Consider the following 14,107-nt stretch of genomic DNA (forward strand, 5'->3'; position numbering starts at 1 on the left):
CATTGCTGCTAGAGACTCCAAATGAGACTCACAAAAGGTACGACACTTTGAAAATTCTAATGTAAATATAGGTTAAACAGGGGTCCGCCGGGACAGCTACGGATTTCTGTGCGGTTTTTAAGATGTGTTGTAACCAGCAATAACGGCGGACGCTAGAGGAAGTCACCAGTGAACAGTAAAACCAGTCAATCCGAAACACTAATCAGCTTTCACCAGAATAAACCCTATTTGTAGAGTTCCCTGATGATTTAATCAAAACACAGAAATAAATGAAACAATGTGCAAATAAAAAGTAAACATTCGGAGGTTCATGTAAAAAATACGACCAAAAATTTACTGAATGATCACATTAAAATTAAACAATGTTTCAAATAAAATCTTTTCATCGTCCCTACAAACACAATGTGAAACTTTTACATGAAAATTTTACTTTTCCGAGCTATAAATGCAGTTTTTATTTCTGGTAAATTTCCCATCCAATGAGACAATATTATATGTTTAACTGTTTTCTCTATATATTCCCAACAAGAAAAAACAAGGGTCTTAAAAAACTATATCCCCATTATTTTATAAAAAAACAAAAAACCCTCTCTCTCTCACACACACACACACACACACACACACACACACACACTCACTCACACACACACACACACACACACACACACACACACACACACACACACACACACACACACACACACACACACACACACACACACACACACACACACACACACACACACACACACACACACATTCAGAGACAAACAGAGGGTAAAAAAAATATTTTGTGTGAGGATCAGGCTGCCTAGTGTGCTTCAGGTGGGAGGAGGGCATTTCCCTCTGCTCATGGAGAAGGATAAACATGATACAAGCTTCTTCATCAGAGCCTCCAATATCTCCGATAACATCAGAAAGTTACTTAGATGTTTCACTTCTTGCTTTAATTGAGAAAAAAATCGGTTCTGGAGATATGAAAATCTTCTAAGTTTAAGCTTCCAAAACAAAACACCACATCTGGTGTTTTGTTTTCACATCTGGTGTTTTGTGTTCTGCTTAGATTGCTAATTCGATAAAACAAATCAGCAATCTAAGCAGACACAACTTTAAAACTCTGTCAATCTGTTAAGATGAATTATATCATCTTGAAAATACTATTTAAAAATGTTATGTTTACACCTGTGTAATATAGTTGATAAATGTCCTTTTTAGCTCTATCAAATAGTTTTGAGTAAAAACAAATTTTCACATTACTGAATAAACTACTGATGTCATAGAAAAATATATTTTCTGTAAAAACTGCATGAAGTTTGACTGTAACAGCAGATGACACTCCGGTCTTTCAATCTAACTCAGTGTGATTGTTCCTAGGACATGGAGGTGTGGACCGCACCCGTCCGGGTGAATGGGGCTTTGGGTAGCTCGGCCCCAGAGCTCTGGGCCCTGTCCGATCACAGGCCCCATTTCCATGACAATGTTTCACGTGACAACATCTAACCCATCCAAAAAAAAAGAAAAAAGAATGGTGCGTTTACACTGCAGCAGGGGACACACTGACAACGATGTAGTTAGTATGCCGGGCCACGGGAGAGCGCTGTTGCTGGTTTTTAAAATGAAACCACACACAGACATGTGCAGTGAACAATACACCCAAACTATAAAAGTACTAATATGAACTCTAAAACCAGAATATAGACTGCGAGTCATACCACTATGGGTTCGCCATGTTTTAAAGGCGCATGAGCAGAAGGGACTATTTTCGACAGGAGGGAGGCGGGGAGAGATGCGCATGCGGAGTAAGAGCTCCGGCAGTCTCTGTAGGGGGGAATCATGGCCATGAAAGAATCGTTCAACCTTGGAAACTGCTATAAAAACTTTGCAGATGCAGTGGATCCACACATCGGTGTCGTGTAAACACGCCTTATATTCTAGGTTCTTCAAAGTAGCCACCTTTTGCTCTGATTACTGCTATGGACACACTGCATTCTCTTGATGAGCTTCAAGAGGTAGTCACCTGAAAGGGTTTTCACTTCACAGGTGTGCCCTGTCAGGTTTAATAAGTGGGATTTCTTGCCTTATAAATGGGGTTGGGACCATCAGTTGTGTTGTGCAGAAGTCAGGTGGATACACAGCTGATAGTCCTACTGAATTGACTGTTAGAATTGGTATTATGGCAAGAAAAAAGCAGCTAAGTAAAGAAAAACGAGTGGCCATCATTACTTTAAGAAATGAAGGTCAGTCAGTCCGAAAAATTGGGAAAACTTTGAAAGTGTCCCCAAGTGCAGTCGCAAAAACCATCAAGCGCTACAAAGAAACTGGCTCACATGAGGACCGCCCCAGGAAAGGAAGACCAAGAGTCACCTCTGCTGCGGAGGATAAGTTCATCCGAGTCACCAGCCTCAGAAATCGCAGGTTAACAGCAGCTCAGATTAGAGACCAGGTCAATGCCACACAGAGTTCTAGCAGCAGAACAACTGTTAAGAGGAGACTGTGTGAATCAGGCCTTCATGGTAGAATAGCTGCTAGGAAACCACTGCTAAGGACAGGCAACAAGCAGAAGAGACTTGTTTGGGCTAAAGAACACAAGGAATGGACATTAGACCAGTGGAAATCTGTGCTTTGGTCTGATGAGTCCAAATTTGAGATCTTTGGTTCCAACCACTGTGTCTTTGTGCGACGCAGAAAAAGTGAACGGATGGACTCTACATGCCTGGTTCCCACCGTGAAGCATGGAGGAGGAGGTGTGATGGTGCTTTGCTGGTGACACTGTTGGGAATTTATTCAAAATTGAAGGCATACTGAACCAGCATGGCTACCACAGCATCTTGCAGCGGCATGCTATTCCATCCGGTTTGCGTTTAGTTGGACCATCATTTATTTTTCAACAGGACAATGACCCCAAACACACCTCCAGGCTGTGTAAGGGCTATTTGACCAAGAAGGAGAGTGATGGGGTGCTGCGCCAGATGACCTGGCCTCCACAGTCACCGGACCTGAACCCAATCAAGATGGTTTGGGGTGAGCTGGACCGCAGAGTGAAGGCAAAAGGGCCAACAAGTGCTAAGCATCTCTGGGAACTCCTTCAAGACTGTTGGAAGACCATTTCAGGTGACTACCTCTTGAAGCTCATCAAGAGAATGCCAAGAGTGTGCGAAGCAGTAATCAAAGCAAAAGGTGGCTACTTTGAAGAACCTAGAATATAAGGCGTTTTTTCAATTGTTTCACACTTTTTTGTTAAGTATATAATTCCACATGTGTTAGTTCATAGTTTTGATGCCTTCAGTGTGAATCTACAATTTTCATAGTCATGAAAATAAAGAAAACTCTTTGGTGTGTCCAAACTTTTGGTCTGCACTGTATATTTCATATATTTAGTATATGTCCATATATATTTAGTATAGGATCATATGGCTTTGTTTCTCGCAAAGAATGGTCTTCTATGCGCACATGACACATCATGATGCTAATGACTATATCAGTCATATTTTAATCATATTTATCAAGTAACGTCGCTACTGTATGAGCCCCGCAGCTTGTTAACATGTTGGAGGGCGCACTTACGTGATGCACCTGAACGCATCACTCAAAGCGGTCAGCTATGAAGCAGCGTTATCCCGTTCCGACATCGGGGCACGACAATGTCTTTACGCTGTTATAAAGATACTTTGAAATCCAATCCAATCAATAATGCAGAAAAAGCATGTAGTCGCTACAGTATGAGCCCCGCAGCTCCTTAACATGTTGGAAGGTGGGCTTCCGACATGTTAACGAGCACCTGAACACATCACTCAAAGCCGTCATCTATGAGGTGGCCTTTTAACTTTACGGCTTATTTGTTTTCAGAAATACATTTTTGAAAACCGTATTTCTGAAGACCGCATCTGAGCCGGTGCCTGTTGAGTTTGGGCTCTGTGCAGCTGCCAATGTTTATGTTTTTGTGTCAAATATACTTAATATCTTATGTTTTTGTGTCAAATAAGCTTAATAATCCTTCCAAATGTGTCAAATATACTTTGAAATCCAAGCCTTCAAATCAATAATGCTGAAAAAAATTGTCGTGGACGAGTTGTCCAGAATAGAGTGGACGAGTTGTTCGGGTTTGCAGTTTTGTAGACGAGTTGTCCATTCACTGTTTTCTTCCGGGCTGATTCTCTGGGGACTCCTCGGGTTCAGTGCTGGGCGCTCTGGGGCATTGCTGTTGCCCTCTTCACGCTAAATTCCAAACCTCACATGCACACACACGCTTATCCATGCTTCAAGAATGACATGTGTTGCTGCTGTTGTCTGTTCTTTGCTCCGATTCACCAAAATCTAAAACTTATCGACTTATGTATCTGTCCTGGTTGCTTTATGAATTGTACTTGTGTTTCTCTCTCTTATTCTCCCTCTCTGAGTGTTCCCACCCCAGTTGTGTCCGGTGTAGGCATAGACATTATAAAGATCTTCATAATGTCTATGCCTCCACCCTCAGACGTGGCCTACACCGGCAGCCATGTCAGTCTCCAATTAAGGCAGCAACAGGAGGAGAATTCCAATCTCTTTCTGTTGAACTGTTCCAACACTAATAGGGTCTTAATCCTATAATGTCGTACACCTTAGCTGTTGAAAAGGACGGGGATTGAAAAAACAAAGAAGACGTTTTTGAACAGTTTTGACCCAAACTGTTGTCTATCATCTTGGAGAACCTTAGAAATCTAAAAACAACAGCCAATGTTTTTTTTTAAAAAATGTCTGTATTCCATCCACAAGGATTTAAAATAACAATGGTATAGTGCATATACTTTTAACAATTAGTATCAGTATTTGGCATGCAGGATACAAAGGCACTGAAATTGTACAGATGGGCTACTAGAGAAGAGTAAACATGAAAACATGAGTACAAAACAAGATTGCAAGAAAGACCACACAGTAAGCTTGTCTGTTACTCTTGGCTACCCACACTGAATCTGTAGAATATATTTTCAGACACAGTAATGTTCTCTGCTGTGTGTGGGTCAAACGGGAGGAAGAAGTACAAGGAAGAAGCGCAATTTACTGCGAGTACTTTGTCCAAGGGGCAACAAGGAGAATGCATCAGTAGACTGTCACTCCGGATGTCAGATGTCCAGCCTGATGTGCTGTTTGGGTCGGCCGAGCTGTCTGGTAGGCCCGATGCGTCTTCCGGCATGTGTGCGCTGATGCTGCCGCAGACCCTGGCGGTAGATGAAACTCTTGCCACACTCTCCACACTCGTAGGGCCTCTCACCGGTGTGAAGCCTGTGGTGGACCTTCAGCTCCTCGGCCCGGGAGTAGCCTTTACCACAGACACTGCAGACGAAGGGTCTGTCTTTGATGTGTGTCTGGTAATGTGCCGTTAGGTAGGAGTTGATGCGGAACGTCTTCCCACAGATGGTGCATGCGAACGGCCTCTCGCCAGAGTGCTGCATCTCGTGCAGCTTGAGGGAGGACGCCGTGTGGAAACTTCTGCCGCACTGCGAGCAGAGGAATGGCTTCTCCCCGGTGTGGATGCGCTGATGGATTTGGATGTAGCTCTCGTTGATGAACCTCTTCCCGCAGTCAGGACAGGAATATGGCTTGTCCTTGATGTGGGTTTTCATGTGTTCCTCCAGCTTGTCTTTTTCGGTGAACTGGACCCCGCAGCGGCGGCAGAAGAGAATCTCCGACACGCTGTGCTCGGCCACGTCTGAGTCTCCGGCCGACTGAGGGTGAGCCATAAGGTGGTGTGCTTGTAGCGCCGACTGGCTCTCGCATTCCTTTCCACAATCCAGGCAGCGGAGGGACGAGCGAATCCTGGACTCCCCAGGCAACGACTTCAAGTATTCGGAGAGTTCTGACGCCATGGGATTCACTTCATCGTCAAAGTCCACAGCTCCTTTACGACCTGCACAGGCATGATCTTTCACATATTAAGGAGTAAATACTAGAAACTAGAACCAAGTAAGAATTTATTCAGAAACCTCAGTTTCGTGGTATTCATCTGGTTAATTCTCTAATCTCAGCACTCACCTAAGTGAACTTTGTAGTGTGTTTTGAGATTTCCCTTCTGGTTGAAACCGCGGCCACAGATGGAGCAGCAGTACGGTTTCTCTCCAGTGTGGATCAGCTCGTGTCTCTCCAGCTTGTAGGCGTGAGGGAATTCTTTGCCGCACACTGAACAGTGGTATTCTAACTTCTCTTTGGGCTTCTTCAGGAGCTCAGGAGGTATTTCCACCGGGACACAGACCATCTTCCTGCCAGGACGCTTCTTTCCTGAGGTGAGAGAAAAGAAGGTGAATTCAGATTTAGCTTGGTCAGTTCAGTGAGGAGTAGGTCCAGCTACTTACAATCTAACAGTAAATCAACGAGATTATGTGCAAATACTCTACTAATGAGTTTACACATACTCTGATCTTTCCAGGTCATCAGATAGATGACAGATACTGAAGCACCAACATCAGAAACAGTCCATGCACTTGTAAAGTAATAGGTCTTTGATGAAGAGATGTGTTAGATGTTCCATTATCAAATCTCAGAAAAGTTAGTGTAAATAAGAGAATGATCCGATTGAAATGAACACTGTGGCTTATGCTGTGTGATGCCCTCAATATATAAAAGTGTGGAACCTACAATTGGCACCAAACACAAATCTTTAGAACACAACATGTAAACAAGAGACACGCCTTCTTTGCTCTCACCAGCTGAACGACCTGTGTTTTCTCCTTTTCCTTCAGCAGATGCTGTGGTGTCTTTTCTTCTTTTAGAGAGTCGCTGTGCTGTTAAACAAAGTTATAAAACTGATTGAAAGATCAAGCTGTCCTACGACTGTTGGTGAGACATTTTAAATTAATTCTAAAGCACTTTTACGAATGATTATTGACTTTAAAGAAGAAAAGTTAAGAGGATACTTACAAATTTGACTGATGATGTCTTTGGATTCATTTCAGTCATGGTGAAGTATTATTATTATTGTGATTGTCTGACACTGATCCAAATCTTACAGAGGACACAACTGTCCAAACAAGAAGCTGATGTGTGTATGAAGGAAGCTGACATGTTTTTCTAAGGTGCTGTGATCGTCCTGATCCTCTCATCAACGATACACTGCATTGTGCAATCATTGTCCATCTAATACTAAAATATAATTTAAATATATAGATAAGGGGAATTTCAACCAAACTTCCTATTATGTCATTTGTTGCTTCTACTTCTTTTCTGGAGGATTAAAACAATACTTTCTTTTAATACAATATCTTTATATGAATTTTACAATTTTTACAAGTTTGGGCCATTAAAACTTAATTCTCACAATTAAAACTTATATGCTTACATGCTTATATTAGTCACAGTTAAACCTTGTACATATTCATATTCAATATTTATTCTGTCTTATTTGATATTTTAACATTCTATTGTATTTATTCTATTCTGTTCTGTGTTGAGCAACATTGCAAAGCATTTTCCTGTAGGATTTAGAGTATATTCAATTCCATTCTATCATATTCTCTCATTTAAAAAAACATGTGACCCGACATTTCCAATACAGAGATATGTAAAAGTTATGGCTTCAACTTTTATGATATCTAAATTTCTTTTTGAAAGTGTTTTGAAACATGATACTAAAGTCATCAACTGACTTACCTCTTCTTACAATTAATTTGATAACTATTGTATTGATCTTTGAAAAACTGGCCGCCAAGAATTGGGACGGGGTGGCAAGTTGCTCATGTCTGACGGAGACCTTTGCAACACAGACTCAAACCTTAAACTTATATTGTGACATGTTATTATGAATGTATGCTATGTATTGGTAATTAAGTACAGATTACCCAGACACATTCTACCAAGAGTGTCAGATTAATGTAAGTTTGTTTTCTAAACCATTCAATTATTGTTTTGTGTCAATCCCTGTAGTTAAAAAAATTTAAAATACCCATTTTTTTCTAATGTAAATACAAAATGCTTTCCTACGTTTCTATGTCTCTCATTACAATCTGAAATTTGTGGATGTACATTATTTGTGAAATCCGTAGCAAAATCAGAGCTAAAACTAATGTTGCCTCAGTTTACGTGGACAGTGAACACACTCACCATCCAGGGATTTATTCACTTCATCTTTCTTTTATTGTTTAAATGAAAAGTAAAGAAATAGAACTAATGAGCACAAATCAACTTACCAGCGGCACGGCGCACCGGTTTGGAGGTGAATTCCTCGGGTTCGACTAAGGTCCGTAAAGTTCTCTTTCTTCGAGTGCGCCTTGATACTTCAAAATGCAGAATAAAGCTTTACCCGAGGTTTATGTGAATAACCATGCACTACATCTTAATAAATAATAAAAGAAACACTCACTTCCCGGTTCTGCATCCAAGTCTTCGTCTGACAACGGCGCGGCTTCACATATCTTTCTCCGGCCTCTTTTTTTTGCTTTTGAATTAAAGAAAGAGAAAATATCATCTTGAAAGCAACAGCATGACTCCTTCTTACATCTAGACTTTCCACTTACTCACCAGCATTTGCAGGAATGTCTTTCTCTGCATCTGAGCTGACTGAAGAACCCACTGGAACTGTTCTCTTTCTTCTCTGTCTCTTTCCTGCTCACACAGAAACACAACCTCAGTACTGGACTGCTATTATCACATAATGATTACATTTATTTTTTCCTCTTCGATTATGTTTACCACGGTATAAAGATGAGACAGCTGGAATCTTTCCATCTCCCTCTTTTTCCTCCCCCTCCTTTCTTTCTTCATCCTCCCCCACCGGCACCACCTCCATGATGAGCGTTGGGCTGCTACCATCTCTCTGGCTTTGGCCTTGCAGCTGAGACTCAGACAGGACGGCAGCCTGCGACGGGAATCATACATGACCATCACAAACACACCCGTCACTGAGTCCCAGTGATGTAGAGGTTTTGCTCAAAAAGCTCTGTCACTCCGCAAAGCAAGAATGACGACTTACAACATTGTGACAAAAGAGTTTTAGAAAGCAATCGCAGTTGTAGAGTTGCCATTTTGACTGGACAAAAGTTAAAAACTATTAAGAGAATATTCACAAAGGCTGTAAATAAAATACTGATGTTATGACATAACCATGTAACTTGCAAAGCGGTGTTTTCTTGATTGGATAAATGTGTGGGTTTTCTGCACCAGAACCAACTCAGTTGCATTTGGGCAGTTTTGACAATAACATTTGGTTTAACAGTTATATTTTTCTAATGTATTGGCATTTTTATTTGTTGTTTTTTCCAGCTGCTTTTAATCCTGTCAGCAAACCTGCCAGTACCAATCCATGTCTGTGCTGTTTTTACTGTCCTGTATTTTTTTCGTTTTTAAATGTTTGAATGAATTGTCGGATGCCGTCTCCTGCTACTGCAGAAAAAAATCTTCCTACGGGAACAATAAAGTCACCTTGACCTTGAGATTGAAGCTCTCCTGTCTGGACAATGTAAATGACTCCTATTCTTGGTTTGAAATACACTGATTTCTATTTAGAATTTTGTATATTCACATTCCATCTTTCGCCCGGAGTGAGCTGGAATAGACTCCGGTGCTCTGCGATGCTGCACTGGATATAAGCAGTACGGACGGATGGATGTTCATATTGCCATGTCATGTAAAAGTGGAAATCTTACATTGACAAGTGATTTGCAAAATACAAACAAAAAAAAACATGCAGACACAATAAAGAGAAACAGGAGAGAAAAAGTAAACGACTTTGGCTCCAGTTGATTATGGCAGCAAAGTATTTCAATTGTATTTAATTTTGCATTTGGTTCTGAGTTTGTCAACTTTGTGGTTTCTGAGTTGTGTTGAAAAAGTTTTATGTGTGAACTAACATGCTGTTTTATGTGTTTTATTTAGCGCTTATGTTAAATATAGTCTACAACCTGCAGCTTTGATAACAGCCATTAAATCTATAGTCATACAAAGTTGAGGGGAAAAAAAAGTTTTGTCTGGTTTGCTCCTCTCTCACAGTGGAATTTTTAACAAACATAAAGTTGCTGTGATGTTTATTCTGCAATACAGCTTGCAGAATGCTGAGCTAAATGGAACAAAGTTAATGCTGGATCGTTGACAATTTATCTTTATTTAAGGATATATTACCTTACAGAGCTGAGGACCTTCTGTGCAATCCACGCTTCCATGTGGACTGTTTCCTGTTAAAACAATCAGACAATAAGACAAATATTTGATGCATGACATATTGAAAACATAGTTTTTAAAAAGATTAGATGGCAATGTTAAAGGAAAAATGTTTTCTCAATTACTTACTGGCATCCCACTCAACCACTTCTCCATCTGAGTTGATTAAACCTCCAATTTCTTCTTCATCTTGATTCTCCTGCTCCTCCTCCTCTCCTTCCTCCCCTGCCTGCAGCCTGACAGTCAAATGGAGCGTTTGATCGTCTAAGTTTGGAGAAGCCACCTTGGGTCTGTGTGACCTCAGGCGTTTCCGTTCGGTGGCGTCCTAAACACATAAGACAGAGCTGAGAGGTGTCTTTGGAGTGTCCTAACTCACAAAGCAAACCTGACAAGAGGAGGTGAAGAAGGAACTTGGTGACACAGGTATCATGATACAACAGTCAATGGGGCTCATGAAAAAAACCAACAATGAATTCTGATTTGACATCTTCACGAGTTTCATGACTTCTTACTGCACTCATTTTTTTACTGATTCTGTTTTGATAATAGTTCAGAGAAGCAATAAGGGAACCAAAAACTGCCTCTTGATTCTCAAGCAGGGTCAATTCAATCAAAGTAGATGTAACAGTGGTGAACTAACATTTGCCATTTTTGCTTTGTTTTTAAAGACAAATAAACCCTCAAAACAAACAATCCAGTCACAAATATGGCACTAATTACAGTACTGGGTGCAGAAATGTTTTCCCCAGTGTTTAGGAAAAGGATAAAGCCTGACAAAGCATTTAGTTTATAGCATTTGAAATTTATATCAGCTTTCAAATTCCCTAAAACTCTTTGTCCCATCTTTGAGTGTAAAACAGAAGAGAGATGTCTAACAGAAGTCAACATGATGAACACAGTACCAGTAGTTTATGCATGAGGCCCATTCTAATGTCACTTCAGTGTTCGTGCAAATTTCTAGAAATGTGGAACCTACTGTTTGGCAAAGTGCTGCTCTTTTAATGTGACACAGATCTGCTTCTGGGTGTAAAGGTGTGCTCTGGTCTTGTGCGTGTCGCTCCTCTCCTGGAGTGCTCTGGTGGGATTTCATGTTGCTTTTGTACTCGGTGCTTGCGTCATGTTCCAGGCAGGAGGAGGTTTTCTCTCCCGGGTTATTGCACAGCCGCACAGTCACATTTCCACAAATACAGGAAATCTTAGGTTTCTCATCAGAGGTGCCTGGCGTGTGTCTGTGATGCTCCTGTCTTGTCGTGGAGTCAAGGCCACAAGGAAGCGAGCCGCCACAGTCTTCAAAACACCGTCCCTGATGTCTCCTCACTGACTATGGAGCAGAGTTCTGCTTCCTGCATGCTTTGGCCTGGGAAAGACAAACATCTGCATAAGGATCCTGTTTTTCTCCCTCTGAGGTGAAGCTCTCATCAGTGTTCAACATTGCAGGGTAATACAAAAACGGGACAGATCAGACCAAGTACACACATTGCCCTTTTGAAGTGAGGCCGATATTGAAGATTTTTCCACTCACAAGTTTCCCTCACAGTCCAGCCTTCGTCTTCTTCTTTAATGGTCACCCAGAGGTCTGGAGCCTCACTGTTGTATTTCAGGGCCGTTGGTGCTTTTCTTGGCTCCAGATGTGGCAAAGTCTTCTCATCACAATTCTCACAAAGACTCAGTGACAACGGATTGTGAAGTTCAGGTTTCTACGAAGACAGAAACAGAATGTAGGAGCCAAATTAGGTGGCTGGTATACAGAATATCAGTAGAACTCTTCAAGATGGGAGTCTCCACTCTGTTTATGACTCATCTAGTGACATGGTTTTTGGCTAAGTCAAATATTACTGTATCCTAAAATACAAAGAACACACTGACTAAAACATTGTTTTACTTTGACTAGGACAGTGTGATTTGAGTTTGATTCACCATAAATGCAAATACTATATTTGGGAATTGCAAATTAATTTTTCTAAGCTTATCTGTAGACCTCAAATACATGGCAATGTGCCATTTGCCATTGGATTGCACATTTCTTTTTGCTAAGACCAATTGACAGTGACACTCACATACAAGCTGTTTAGTAAGTCAAAAATTAGAAGTGAAAAGTTATTGCATTAAACAAGCATTTATCATAGGTGTTATACATTCGCAGTAACAAGAATTGTTGTTGCACTGCTTGAAAAGCTTTTGTTTGAATCATGAAGGGGCAATACGTACAGTTTTTATTTCGTTTTTAAAAGGACACTATTAACAAAAATAAAGAGATGAGCAGGACTGTAATAGAGTGTAATGTACTGTAATGTAATGAGCTGTAATGTCTTAATGTACTGATGCTGCTTCTGTTAAAAAGCAACCCAGAGGGAAACTTATAGTTGTTATAGAGCAAAAATTTTGTTTTAAAAACAACAGTAAATAGAAAGATGAATGAATGGATTACCCCAGCAAAGGAGAAGTGCTCACTAACACAGATTTACACAAACTTGTCAACAATATTTGAGACGAATAGGCTTTTTGTGAACATAGACAAAGTCTTACATCTTTGAGTCCAGCTCATGAAAAATGGGAGCAAAAACAAAAATGTTATATACTGTTGTTCACTGTATGTTTTGGGACGGCAAGCCAGACAACCAGAAACAGGGACACCCACACACAGGCAGACGTTCTCGCTATGTATGTGTGATAGATAAAGATGGATTAAAAAGATGGAAAAAAGAAACCAAACTATATTCTTTCTTTTTCTTCCATGGCTGTGATGAAAGCGGTCAGACATCATCTGAACACATCGGAGCCTCTGGAAGGATGAGCATCACTATTCACATACATCACGTACAAGAAGTAATCATTCCCACCAGCAGCTAAACGCATATAAATGGCAAAATACTTTTAAATCGAAGTGAGAAACATCTCGAGTTGATCCCCCACAAAAAATAGTACAATATTTTAACATGAGAAATGATACACGTAGGGAAAGAAGCAAACTCCACACAGGAGGGACGGGCCCGGTGTTTCGGATTAGGTGGTTCCCTTGCTAACTGGTGTAACTGGTAACGTGATAAGAGATTCACAGAAGGTCCACCACCTTGAAACTTTATTGTGAGTGCGGTTAAACGGCGTTCGCCAGGACAGCTACGGGTTTTTGTCGGATTTTAACACCTGCTGTTATCAGCAACAATAGACACTAAAGTAGGTCGGTCACCAGTTAACACGGAAACTAAATTATCCGATACAGCGGACTCGAACCCGCAACCAGCAGCCGTAACGTCACAACCTGTCTAAATAACTAAGCATGCCTCGTCACCTCTGTTAATATTACAATTAATTTACGTGCTGTCAGTGGGATATTTTGCCCACAAACAACTGTTCGCCAGATAATAAGTTGCTTTAGTTCCCCGTCAGACTGCGACGCTGACAGAAATAATAAATAAACAAGCTAATGTGCGCGAGTGTGCAGACGGCCGTCATCTGCTAGCGCGCTAGCCTGCAAACAGACATGACAACAGCGGCTAAATGCACAAACATGAAGAAGGTTATGCGTGTTATCTTGTGTGGAAACTAGTGTCCTGATCGTCGACTGAGGCAGTGGACTGTGTGTGCTTACCAACCTAACGAGCCGCATCTACCGTGCTAATTAACCGGAGCCGTGCAGCTGGATCAAGCAGCGGGCGGACGGCGCGCGACAGCTCGGACTACGTTACCTCGAACGTAATACGAGGCGTGCGCCCGCTGTGGAGGAGACATTACTGCAAGTAACGATGATAAACTGCAGTCTAAGCCAGGACGTGAGCAGCAGCTGCCGTCCACTCACCCCACAGGCTGTGGCTGCGCCACTTCTTCTTCTGCTGTGTTTTTCTTTTTTTAATTTCCTCTTCAGCTGCTACGCCTCCTTCATCTTCTTCCTCCTCTTTATTTCCCAGCATGTTGGTACATTACTGCTCACCTCTGTTCAGGAGGGTGAAGCAGAGCAGCAATCTAGTATACAGACCCCGGTACAAGA

General features: G+C 41.3%; 1 protein-coding gene across 6 annotated transcripts; it reads right to left on the minus strand.

The window, feature by feature from the left end:
- Window positions 1-4,725: 4,725 nt before the first annotated feature.
- On the minus strand, window positions 4,726-14,107 carry LOC308110470 (uncharacterized protein). 6 transcript variants are annotated; one of them, XM_080464771.1, is made up of 12 exons: window positions 13,919-14,107; window positions 11,645-11,819; window positions 11,099-11,479; window positions 10,252-10,447; window positions 10,084-10,136; window positions 8,659-8,824; window positions 8,488-8,571; window positions 8,330-8,404; window positions 8,157-8,243; window positions 6,678-6,755; window positions 6,010-6,252; window positions 4,726-5,884 (listed from the first exon to the last, which is right to left on the minus strand). In XM_080464771.1, the coding sequence occupies exons 3-12, from the start codon at window positions 11,210-11,212 to the stop codon at window positions 5,100-5,102; spliced, it is 1,881 nt and encodes a 626-aa protein (XP_080320897.1). In that variant the 5' UTR covers window positions 11,213-11,479; window positions 11,645-11,819; window positions 13,919-14,107; the 3' UTR covers window positions 4,726-5,099. The 6 variants fall into 6 exon arrangements, with proteins under 6 accessions (XP_080320897.1, XP_080320894.1, XP_080320895.1 ...); XM_080464768.1 differs by having other exon boundaries at window positions 4,726-5,899; XM_080464769.1 differs by having other exon boundaries at window positions 4,726-5,899; window positions 13,809-13,956.

Source organism: Lipophrys pholis (assembly GCF_963383615.2).
Source record: "Lipophrys pholis genome assembly, chromosome: 5".
NCBI classification, from domain to species: domain Eukaryota; kingdom Metazoa; phylum Chordata; class Actinopteri; order Blenniiformes; family Blenniidae; genus Lipophrys; species Lipophrys pholis.